Here is a 13,188-nt window from a genome sequence, read left to right as displayed (position 1 = left end):
GTCTTCCGCTTTCGCCACTTCTCCATACCCTGTAGGCTAATGTCCTCCCTGTCACGAAGTGTCTGCCTGGAAAAGGTCTTGCAAAATTAGCACAAGACATTTATGTGGGAATCTGGAAGACAGAGAATACAAACTCTGAGGATCAGTCTTGATCTTTTTTCTCCCACAGTTTGGGCACTTATCAAAAAGAGATGACATTTTTGCTAATATAAATCACAGATGCCGGTCAAAAAGTGACTGAAAAAGGTGGGGAAAGACCAAACACGTTGAATTAGATTTGTCAATGAAAACCAGAAGTGATTTTTCCAGAAAGAAAGAAAAATAAATTGGTCAATGCTCCAGGGTCGTGTCAGCAGGAGCCGGAAAAAAGAACTGAAGCGACTGCCACCAGCAGTGCATGATGGGATGATGGTGGTCTCTTGAGTTCTTAAAGGCCCAGTCTTTTTTAGCAATATAATGGCAGCCTATGCGGCTACTCTGTCCTCCTCTCCATCTCTATCATGCAAAAGGGGTTTGTGAGGGAGATTCATTCTGTTGACAAATTACTCTCAAAATATAATGTGCTGTCTCTTTCTTTGATTTAAGATGAAGAGTTCAGCCAGCATAACCATGTACATAGACTGCATTATCTGTCCATTTTTTAAGTGACTCTACATGCCTTCCTGAAGAAAGGCAAAAACTTCCAATTAAGAAGATATATTTTGAAGAAGTGTTCTGGGGTCCCAGCGGGACTATTCAGTGCTTATGACTATACACGGAAATCCCATACAAGAGAATGTCTGTGGCCTAAATATGCACGTCAAATGTTATAGAGCACAGTCCTGCCTGAGGAAACAGGGTATCTGTATAGCAGTTCTAAAGGAGACACACATGCTAGATAGTGAAGAACAGAACCTGGGGAAAAAACAAAGGGGACAATTGTACTCCTCAACCTACTCTAGCTACGGATGGTGAGTCCTAATCTGGATGCCTCTAGGTGTGCCCTATCAGATGCACTACATAAAGGCTGACAGAGGGCAGGAATGTGCTTTGTTATGGCACAATGGATGTGAACTGTCTCTTGTTAGTCGCTATGCCTCTAATACGGTCAATAAAGATTTTATTTTGATAAAATCATGCAGAATTGATACTGTATGTAAATGTAACACTAATATGGGCAGGTATTTTAACTGCGTTTTAGATGGGACATGCAGATAGGCGCCCTCCTAAGCTGTGGACGAAGCATAACATGTCTCTCACAGCAGACCTGTGGGAGGCCGTATCAAACCTCAACTGTGTAAATATATGGATAGTGTGCCATCCTGACAGCAGACTGCTATTGTGATACACTTCAGTCCATGATGCCTACAGTAGACTTGAGGGGGTTCTGCTGGCTCCAACGACTGCCCATAAACTGGGGTTGTGGAGTACATGATGAGATTCTTGTCAGATCACACCTCACTCGAGTACAGTGGGGTAAATTACGACCCTGCATCCACCCTTGGAGATTGACTCCTGAGGTGCTTCATGGCAACATAAATAGGAGTGAACTTTGCAGCCAACTGGATTACCATGGCAGCCCGGGGAGGGTCTAAAAGTCTCTCAAAGTAGTAACCTGGGGAGAATGTATCACTAATATATACACTACAAGCTGCAAACTGGAATGGGACATATTGGAGACTGAACAACAGTTGGGTCAAATAATGACCCAAAATACATACTGGAGATGAAGCATAGACTAGGTGACATCTGGGATAGGCTGGACTTCATGTGTCGAGAATGTAGACAAAAGCTCCATGCAGAGGGAGACGAGACTGGCAAGTTACCAGCATGGTTGCTCAAGAGGGAACACCTACCACCTATGATATTGGCCCTGAACAAGCTGGATGGCATGACCACCTCTACACAGTTGTGGATTAACTAGCTACTCCAGGCACACTTGCAGGATTTATACCATAAAACAGTCCCCAATTCACCAACTCAAGTGACAGTCTTCGTAGACTTAGTGACCCTCTCCAGTGTGACAGAAGAACAATATGATGAACTGGAGGCTGATTCGAGAGGATTAGAATTAGCCAAGGTCATCAAAGAGCTCTCCTGGTGTAAGCTGCGTTTTATCAATGTTACTTGTGACAATTAGGAGGACCAAGACTTCTGCAGATCCTCCAAGATGCCAGACGGGTGGATAACCTGCAGCCCTCTGTAAGAAGCCACAATAATAATGATCCCTAAGCCGAATTAACATCCCAGAGAACCAGGATCATACTGCCTGCTCTCTATTATTTATGCTGATACTAAGATATGTTCTAATACTATGGCAGCCTGTCTATGTTAGGCACTGACTAACCTGGTCAGAAAAGACTAGTATCGCTTTATGCCAGACACGGGGACACACATGAATCTAAGTGGGTTCTCATGTCCTCTATGGTACCCAAGATGGGAAAATGAAGGGTGTCTTAGTGGCACTAGACATTGAGAAAGCATTTGATACAATGAATTGAGACTACGCACGGTAGTGTCACAGCAAATGGGGTTTGGCCCACATTTTACTCAATGGATAACTTTGTTGCACACCCCCTTTGAGGCAGATCCACACTGGAGATAGTGTCTGAGAGGAAAGACATCAGGAGAGGGACACAACAGGGCTGTTCGCTGTCACCTTTGCTTTTTGCGTACGCCATGGAATCTCCAGCGGTGCGCTGGCACTCAGTGATGACATGACTGGTGCATACAGGAGGGACACCACGCTCGTCGTCTCAATATATGCAGATGATACCCTTGTATGCTCGAAGCAGCTGGATCTCTCGATCAACCTGTTGCTACTGAAGCGGACAACCTTTGGTGCAGCGCCGTACCTCTGCATTACTAAAAGCAAGACAGTCTTGTTCCGGCTGGGAGAGTGGACGGTGAAGGAGCAGGAGACTTTGCCTAACCCAGAAACTACCTGTTAAACTCCGAGGTTTCATTACCTTGGCATGCAGGTTTCCTTTATACCAGAGGATCAATACAAGTATAAAACGGGGGTAATAGTACAGGGCCTTCAGGACTTCATTAAATTCTGGAACACACTGTCCACCTCTGTCATGGGAATGGTATTGCTTAGTAAGATGCCATTTCTCCCATGCTGCCTCTAAGTGCTCCAGAAAGCCTGTATTATTCAGAGAAAGACATTCCAGAAACTGAGCAGCCTCCTGATCTCACTGGTGTGGGCGGACAAGCTAAACAGGTTCAAACTGAAATGTTAAAACTGGACAGGGAGCGAGGAGACTTGGGACTCCAGGACCTGTAGTTCTATTATGCTGCAGGACTTCTGCAATGTTGGGTGCAGTGGTGTGAGGAGAACAGAAAATGGAAAAAAGTCTACTGAGAGGGGTGAGAGGGTGATGGAACACCTCCAGCATCTCATGTGTGGGTCACAAGTACTGCAGGATTACCCCTTTGTGGTGCGACAGGTGGCAATGGCATGGAACACGCGGGCCACCATATGCCAAACTGCTATCAATATGGTGGCTGCAACCCTTAAGAAATACAAAGATATACAGATGTGCCACCATGGATAGGAGGAAGTTGCAGCTGCTTAGGAGACTTATAGCAAGATGGAAAGTTACTTGACTTTGCTGGGACTTACAGAAGATTTAACCTGGGGGGCAGGTCAAGTCTTGTAATTTGCAAAGCTGTCCCATAAGATTCAGGAGATATGGACAATCTTTCTTAGGGAACTATCACAAACACTTACACTAATCCTAGATCAGGGATCCAGCTGCGAATTGACATTACGCCTTTATTCTGCAATGAAGGGCAACAGATGGTGTGCGCCGCTAGTGGCAGACAAACAATGGAAGGCAATACTACAAGAACCGCTGTCAGATGGAGAATGGGAGAGGGCATGCATGCAGGAGGTAACCAGCAATGCCAGATTCAAACTCACACAGTTCCACTACCTCCACCAAGCGTATCGTACACCGCAGCAGCTCCACAGAATTCTCCCTGCTAAACAGACAAGACAAAAATGCAGAAAGGTATCTGGACCTGTGGCCTGTGAAGACAAATTGATTGATGGAGGCCCTAGTGGCTCAGAGCGCCCAAAATATGGTAACTGACTGTGGGAGAGCACACAACTGATTAATCCATGCGTGAGGCCCACCCCCAAGATAGAGGGGAGATGGAGGGTAATGAATAAAGAGGAGGGAATGGATGTCTGACGAGCGCTACCTCTGCATGGTGATTGCATTGGATGTGAAGGCCTGATGTGGCAGACCTAACAGAAGGGTGTGCTGTCCAAACTGTTAGAGTTGTATTGTCTTAAATACTTGTTACGTGAATTAGGCATTGGAAATTCTGTACCACGCTTATCAGGATATATCACACTTGACTGCTACGCTGAGCTGTTGCAGTAATAACATTGTTTTATTAACTACAAAAACTCATAAAAGTTAAAACAAAGGATGCTTAGATGAATAACATAAGCAGCTACAGTTTTGAAAATCTGAGCAGTGATAAACAGGGAACTATCCTCCAAAATCCTTAATCTGCGCACATGAGACTGGGACAGGCAATGAGACAAAGCTTGCTTGGTCACCATGCAGATGATCAGACAGAAGGAGGTCTGTCAAATGTCAAATATCAGTAACTCTGTTTTGTCACTGTTAAGCTTCAAGGGGTTTTGCCTCGACCACAAAGCAACTGATGACATTTAAGCCAAAAATTAAGTTGGGACCTCTCCAAGGCTAAAAGATACTAGAACCGGAGTGTCGACTGTATATGTCTATAAAACATTGGTGAAAAACAAAAAGGAATTAATAAACTGTTATACAGATTAAAATGATGCATCTTAACCACCTCTTAGGATACCTTTTCAATTTGCTGTTCATAAATGATGTTCCTTGCTTGTATTCAGATATTTATTATTATTTAATATAAACAGACCATCAATTCACCGTCACAATGGAATGAAATAACTTTCCCTTTGACAGAGGTGCTTTCAACTTGGTAAAAAGTGAACTAATCAGGATACCTTATACTAGAGTGACAATTCAATAGAATGAAACAAAGGAAATGGAAAGGCGACAATGATCTTACTGGGCTGAAAGATCAGCAGAATATTGCATTCCATTTTTTGTTTTTTTGTTTAACTAAGCTCGGAACAAAGAATACAGAGAACTGAGGATGACACTTTTTCTGTCTCAGCAAGGGGAAAAGAAAGTTATAGTTGTATCAGTTTTCACAGTGAAGCGTAAACTGTCCTCAAAGAGAAAAATGAAATGCCAGCAGAGCACACAAAAACACATTTTCCTTTTGCCCATGACAGAAACTGTTCGACTGGCAGGCAACTATGACAGAGCAGAATACCATTCTGTAGGCGGCTAGCACAAGCAATACTACCTGCATCAAATGCTGTACTCAAGGACAAATTTAAAGGAACAGATGTAAACTGGGAAAAGAGTAAAACAAAATTACTTTTCAAATTAAATGTATCGATTTAAAACACTTACTTGTTTCGATCATACCCAAATATCTCTCTGATATGCTTAGATATTTCATCCTGATCTTCTCCCTCATCATCAATAAAGTCATCCATTTCTGAATCATATTCATCGTCGTCATCTTCTAACTTCCGTTTGTATGACATAGTTATAGGAGGCTTTGGAGGACCTGTAAATATTGCACCCGCCAAAAAATAAAAAATAAAATGTGGTTAAAATGTCAGTCACATATAGAAAGAAGTCATCCTGCCTTTGCAAAACAATAAAGGCACATCAAAAGTTATTAAGCTTGAGATAATGTATTTAGGTTTGGTTTCATCACAGAAACCATCATAGTTTTGAAAACATTTGCTTCATCAACAGTTAATACATAGAAATATCATCCAGAATGTGCTGACATTACAAATGGGGCCCTTCATCCACCTCACTACTATGCAGTGATGAATACCAATCGCTCTTTAGCTTTTATTTGTGGCCTTGCAAAATATACAAAGTTCACACAAACTATATTGTTGAGTACAACACCAAACTGAATTTGAAAGAATGCAGATAGGCAAACCCTTTTCAAAACAAAATGCAGGCAATGTTTAGGACAAACTTAGATGCTAAGCTCAAGTCCGCCACTTTCCCTGTTATGGCAGCTCTAAATTTGTTACACGACGTGTTCACAGACTGAACTCAACAGAGCAAGAGCGACACTTCCTTGGACAATCATGTAAGAAACCTGGACCTCAGTCATAGCCAGATGTCAAAATTAAACCAGATAACCTCAAAGTTTGGAAACATAAAATCAGAAAATGTTACTTATTTTACATATGTCAATCTGACTGTGAAAAACTGTGTGTATAAGACATTCTTCACAGTAGTTTACAGCTCAAGAGATGTAATCATTTGCAAAGTGGAAAAAAATAGTTTTCTGAAGAACTCAGTACTAATTTTGTTTTGAGTCTTCCTTAAGACAGATATGATTGTTCTGCCTGATTCAGACAAATGTAAACAATCTGTTTGTCTGCAGTCAAACAAACCACCAACACATGCTGAATATCCTTCAACTGCCTAGCTTTAGATGTAATGATAAATGTTTTTTTTTTTTTTAATACAACTCTACATTGCATTTCTGCCAGTTCCAAGCACTGTAACAGGTATTACTATTACCCTTATTAACTGTGTTCAATAACCAACCTTGAGAGGATGGCATGAACAATCTATATTTTCACATTCTTTAAAGTGTTTGATATGTGAAACCTCTATGCATCTTTCACAATCAGGTTTTGTCCCCAACAAAAATGTATTTGCAACTGTAGTATCAAAATAAGTATCAACAGATCTCTTTTAAAGTAAACACAAACAGCACAGAAAGATGCACTGCTCCAGTCCTTGTGCTGTGCAAAGTGGAATTTTATTATTTAGCATGTACACAAGCACATCAGAATGGTGAGGTGATACTTCTTAGCGTCAAAGCAAAGAAAAACTTTTGTTTTTAATTGTCTGGCTCCAATTATTCGGTCAAGTGCTTATTTATTCACTTGTAGAAAGTGTAGAAAGTAAACTTTTCTACCGTTACAGGCAGTGTGCCATTCATTAGTTCTCCATCTATAAAGTTGTCTGGTTAGCGAGTTGAAAAGTGTGGAATGAGGTCCGCTACTTATAATAATTTGAAAGTGGTTGATAAATCGCAAAGTTATAACTAAAACTTTAGAATGTGTTAATTTTGTGTAGTTTAAACCTGGTTTGTATAAGGAAAAGACGTTTTTCTAACTATAAGCTTTAACAATTGTTTTTCATTGAATTTTTTTGTTTTTAATAAAGATGTATTTCAAATCGCAGAGTCCAGTGGCGCAAGTGGAGTTATGTGGAGTATCATACAGTATAGTGTGGGAGAGTGTTGTAAAGTCTATTGCCATAGACTGGAGTATTGTAGATTGGAAATGAGTATAGTAGCTTATCATACAGTGTAGTAAAGTGTTATATGGTGTAGAGGCATGGTGGTTCATATTGTGGAGTCAAGTGTCAGATTAGAACAACGAGTTATACAGTGAAATGACGTGTTTAACAATAGAGTAGGGTGTCAGAGTGGAGTAGTGTTTTAAGGTGAAGTAGGGTGAAGTAGAATGTAATAGGGTGGAGTATCATCAAGTGGAGTGTTGTATGGTACAGTGGATGAGAGTGTTGTGGAGGAGAGTGTCACAGTGGAGTGCTGAATCATCTAGTAGTGGAGCAGCATATCGTAGAGACAAGCTGAGTGACATGTCATTGAGTGGCCTAGAGTGTAGTACAGTGGATTGGGTGGGAATAGACTATCAGAACAGCATAGAGTGTAGTACAGTGGTGTATAGTGGAGTAAAGAGCAGAGTATAGTACAGTGGCACAGACTGGAATAAAGTGTAGTAGAGTGGAGAACACTGAGGTGTAGTGTAAAGTAGAGAAACGTGTCAGAATAGAGTGCCGTGTTGTAGACTATAGTGGCATGAGTGCAGTGGAGTGGTACAGCATACAGTCAAATGTCAAATTGGAGCACTGTGTTGTACAGTAGTGTAGTAGGATATTGTACAGTACTGCAGAGTGATGTAGACTAGAGTAGAGTGGCATACATGCTAGTTGATTTTTGTGGAGTAGTGTACAGTGTTGTAAAGTGTGGTACAATAAACTGGCATACAGTGTTCTAGATTACAATGGCACTGAGTGGAGTAGTGTCAGAGTAGAGTGAAGTAAAGTGGTGTGCAGTGGCATGCACAGAGTTGCCTACAGTGCTGTATAGTGGACTAGAGTATCAGAGTGAAGGGGAGTGCTGTGCAGTGGCATACAGTATAGTACAGTGTTGTACAGTGGAGTGAAGAAGAACAGACAGGAGTAAAGTGTCTGAGAGTGGCATACAGTGTAGTAGAGTGGAGTTGCATAGAGTTCGGTTGGGTGTGAAATAGTGGAGCTATATAGAGTGGATTGTTGTATAGTAGCGTAGAGTGAAACTGGATCAGATTTGAGTGGAGTGATGTAACGTGGTAAAAAGTACAAGAGAGTATTGACATGTCGTAGAGTAGAGTGGCGTGGAATGCACTGGCGTGGTGCAGAAGGTAAACTGTTATAAATTGGAGTGGGGTCTTGCACAGCTGAGTGGAGTGCTGTGTGATATCAAAGTGTTTGACATTGGAGTGTACGGATACAGAGTGGAGTATAGAGTTGGACAGTGAAGTGTATGGGGATAGAGTGAAGCAGAATGACATAGCGTTCCATGAAGTCTGGTAGATGTTTATAGAGTGGAGCTATAGAGAGTGGAGGAGAGTGTCATACAATGAAGCAGCGTAGAGTGGAGTGGCTTACACTGTAGTGGCGTAGAGTGGATTGCCATACAGTGCAGTAGCATACAGTGGAATAGCGTACAGTGAAGTGTGGAAGAGTGGAGAGGCAAAGAGTGGAATAGCACTGCAGCGGGGTGGTGGACAGTGGAGTGGCAGAGTTACGGTGGATACAGTGGATTAGCGTAGAGTGGGGTAGTATATATTGAAGTGGCATACCGCAGAAGAAACAAATTGGAGTGGCACCTCGGAGTAGAGTGGAGTGCTGTGTCGTGCAGTGTTGGAAACTGGTGTAGAGTTAAGTAGAGTGTTGTACAAGTGCACAGGCATAGAGTTGAGTGTAAATGTGGAGAGTGGAGTGTATGGGAATAGAGTAGAGTCTAGAAGAGTGGCATAGAGTGTGGTAAATCAAATACAAATTTTTTTTTTTTTTTTTTATTATTATTTTTTTTTTTAAAAATATCAGTGGTTCCCAACCTGTGGTCCGGGGACCCCTGGGGGTCCGCAAAGCCTCCTCAGGGGATCTGCGACTGCTTAGACAATTAAATAATATTAACAGTTGAGGTCCCCAGCTTTCAGTAATGACTCAGCGGGGGGGGGGGTCTCCGGATCCCAATAATGATTCAGTGGGGGTCCCAGTAATGATAACGTGGGGGTCCACAGAAGTCAAAAGGTTGGGAACCACTGTTTTAAATCATAAAAGCACATAGAAAAAGACAACAACAAATTTAATAACATCAGATCTCATATTGCTATAGGTATAAAAACTACCTCTTACTCTTCGATAAAATGTATGAATGTCCTATGTCGGAAAATAGCCCATAAAAATTTGGACATGACATTGCAAATATATGGCAGAGATTGTAAAAACCCAAACTGGGCGACATTGTACCAAGTCCATAGATCTCAATAACGGTAACAAAAATGTCTTTATCAGAGAATTGTACAGTGTGCAGAATAAAACCGTATGGATAGTACTTTGATCAGTACCCTTATCACATTGGCATTTAACCACAGGCCTCGATCAGTCATTCATGGTTGGAAAACTCACCGTATGGTTAAAAAGGTCCAGCTTAAGCCTGGTTAAAACACATCTATGCTGTTCATTGCATCAGCAAATAGTAAGGCACCTACTTTAAATACAGTTGCATGCCAAATGAGGTTAAAACCAACTGATTTTTAACACCACTTGGCTTAAGCAATTCAGCAGAAAGGCTTAGCTCTTCCAAGTGTGAAACACTTCTTTTAAAAAATATTTTCTTACTGCAGCCCGTAGTGTTTCTGGTTTGTAGTAATAATCTTGATGCCCCAGATCAATCATAACATTTGTGACAGATTCTAGCGACTGTACTCCTCCTACACGAGAGAACTGGAGACAATCCCCTATAGTCTCTTGGATCCAACTTACTGTGCTCGGAAGTCCATACCTTGTGTCATAACAGGATCAGCTGTATTTTACCTAGGCTTGAAATAAGCGGAACCCCTAGTTGAGAGTGGCATACATATGATGGGCTACTCTGCGGGAGAGAGAAAAAAAGATACTTCAAAAAGGTATGCTCCATAGATTGTAGGGAGTCATGTTTTACGTGCCCCCAAAGGCCTGCCCCATACAGGAGCGTTGACATGCATTTGGCCCTATAAACTGTTAATATTTCCCTAGGGGGTTTCTTTCCAACCTTATAGGCAAAATTGTGCAAGGCTGTACCGGTTTTCTGAAAACGTAACCCTCTAGTTTTAGCTGCCGTCCGCCATGTCCCATTTGATCAAACAATCCCCAGGTAGCAAAAGGATGTGATGTAGTCAATTCTAGTGTCTTATCATGAGACTGGGAGATTTCGGTATCGCTGACCGACACCTCATTGCAAATGTCTTGCTTTTATTAATTAATAACACCAGATCCACCAAATAGGATACAAAGCGCGTTAGTAGCTGTTGTAATGAGAGGGGTTCGTGCCATTAGAACGGAGGCATCACCAAATAGTAAGGCAGGAATGGGCCAGGACCCGACTTGGAGCAAATTGTTGCAATCAGCAGATAGTACATTACCAAAGCTATTAATGTATAACAAGAAGAGAAAGGATGCCAAAACACAACCCTGCCTTACCCGCCTCTCTATGCTGACTGGTTGGGTGCATTCACCCATTAATCCATGCCGCAAACTAGCCCTACACCCATAATATGTTTGCCTGAGGAATTGTACAATCGGCAGGTCCACCCCCAGATTGCCCATAACCCGCAGTTTACTATGGATTATGCAATCAAATGCAGCTGTTAAGTCAACAAAAGCCAGGTACAGCCTCCCTTGTTTAATGGTGGAATATTTCTCAATCAGGATACTTAATTTAAGACCCTGCTCAACGGTCCCTACTCTCTCCCAGAACCTGTACTATAGGTCCGATAAAACATTCTTCTCCTGGGCCCAGTTTTGTAATCTGTTCAAGACAACGCAACCCGCCACTTTCAGCATCGAGTCTAAAAGAGATTGGCCGGTAACAGGTAGGGCTGTGTCTATCTCCCTTTTTGAAAATTGGCACAATAATCTATTCCCTCCAAAACCTCAGTAAGCCAACTTGGCAACATGCATACAGGACTTGAGTGATCAATGGGCAGGGATTAAATCTGGGGTCGGCACCTTGCCAGCTTTACTTGCATTTACGGTGGTAATGAACTCTTCCAAGGCAAAAACAAGCTTGATTGGAAAGTTAACAGTGGCAGAAGAATCACTGTCAGAAGCATCATCATTTGTCAAATTCCACGTCAGTCGGATTAGAATAAATGGTTGAGAAGTGTGAGATCCAGTCTCCCTAGCTAACTGCCATTTCAAGGGGTGGTCTAGTACCTGACCTAAAATAGGGCGAGTTGATTACCTGCCAAAAAGCTGCAGAATCTTTACTAATACTAGCTTCTTGCAATTTGTCCCATAGTTCCTTTTTCAATACTGCTTTCCTCTGCATTAAGACATGCTAATAGGTTTTTTCTGCAAGCCCTAACTTCGTTTACACTGCGTGCACGTTTGTGTAGGGCTAGTTTTAACATACTATGGGCCTTAGTACAAGGTTCAAACCATCCCATCGTCCTATTTTTTGCTGCTGCCCCTTAATACCCCCAGCAATTCTTTGAAAATTCTCAATTATATCTTCGGGATTAGTACCCATGTCTTAGCATTTCTCAAAAGCCTGCGTACATCCACAAATCAAATTTTTGAGGAACTCCTGGGGATCAATCTTTGACCAAACGCAAGGTGTACCAGTTAAGCCTAGCTCAGTGGGTAGTGGTAACTGCATGCAATTATATGGGTGATAAAGTTTTCAACCCTTATGGCATGTCTGCTTGTGACCAATATATAGTCTATCACAGAGTTTTTTACTTGACCAGTGAATGTGGCTGCAAATGGAATTGGCGGACAGCAAATCTCATTGCAGTACTAAATATGAGCTCATTCAGTTGCTCTCCAAGGAAGGAGTGCATGAAGTGTGCGTGCCCAACATGCTCTCTTTCTCTTAAGCCACATATCTTCTCTGAGCCCCTAGTACATACTTCGGTGCTAAAAGTCTCCCCTTATAGGAATAACAAATCCTTGTGCCTCCCGTTCTTAAGGTTTCAACAACCTTCTTTAATGAAGGCAGGGCTGTTTTTACCTAAGCTTTCAGGATGTTATTGTAGAAGTTGATTAATGCCAGCGCACATGTGGCTGAGATTTCAACAACAACAACCTGATGGTAGAGTTGCGGGGCCAGCATAATTATACTAGAGACCCTCAGGGTGTTTGATACATAGGTACAAATTGCCCTCTTTGCTATCCCCGAGTTAGATGGCACCGGCAGGGTATAATAGGGTCTAAAACCATTGAGGTGGATTGGGTTACCTGCCCACGTTTCTTGAACGCAAACTACGGTAGAGCTATTAATGAATTCGCACCAGTCTGCTATTGCCACTTTAGACAGACCTGCCACGTTCCAGAATGCAACCCTTATCGTCCCCTCAGGAAATGCATTTCTGATGGGAGATAGTGCTTCCGATGGATCATAACAGTGTTATCCCCAGGTCAGAGGGTCTCAGTGCAGAAACCCCTATGACGTTACCTTTACCATCAGGGTTGCTATATTCTTCTGGCCCACCACTTTGGAAACCAGAAGGGGACACAGCCCTGTCCTCCTTCGGGGGGTCGGATTACCCTCCTGTTAAGTCTGTCTACACCCTCCAGACCCTCAAGACTCGCGAAGTGGTTGCTAGTATTGTACGAGACATCTTCCGCCCATGCTGGAGGAATGATTAGGGGCTTCCTGCGTAACGCATGATTGGTAGAAATACTCAAGTGGCAGGACCAATTTACCATTCAGCAACACCTCCATTTGCCCTACTCTGTATAAAATAGTTTCTACCAGGCACAGAGTTTTAAAGGACAGGATTACACAATCTCTCTGTAATTTGTT

The 13,188-nt window shown here is 42.3% G+C and overlaps 1 protein-coding gene across 2 annotated transcripts in view; it reads right to left on the bottom strand.

Annotated features, from left to right (window-relative positions):
- Positions 1 to 13,188, bottom strand: part of SPTY2D1 (SPT2 chromatin protein domain containing 1) — a 268,481-nt gene that overhangs the window by 134,802 nt on the left and 120,491 nt on the right. For both annotated transcript variants that reach the window (XM_069223758.1, XM_069223759.1), the window contains one exon: positions 5,472 to 5,631. In XM_069223758.1, coding sequence (XP_069079859.1) covers positions 5,472 to 5,631 — 160 coding nt within the window. The remainder of the gene's footprint in view (positions 1 to 5,471; positions 5,632 to 13,188) is intronic.

The sequence above is a fragment of the Pleurodeles waltl genome, chromosome 3_1, assembly GCF_031143425.1.
Source record: "Pleurodeles waltl isolate 20211129_DDA chromosome 3_1, aPleWal1.hap1.20221129, whole genome shotgun sequence".
NCBI lineage: Eukaryota > Metazoa > Chordata > Amphibia > Caudata > Salamandridae > Pleurodeles > Pleurodeles waltl.
This window is presented reverse-complemented; position numbering and strand designations above follow the sequence as displayed.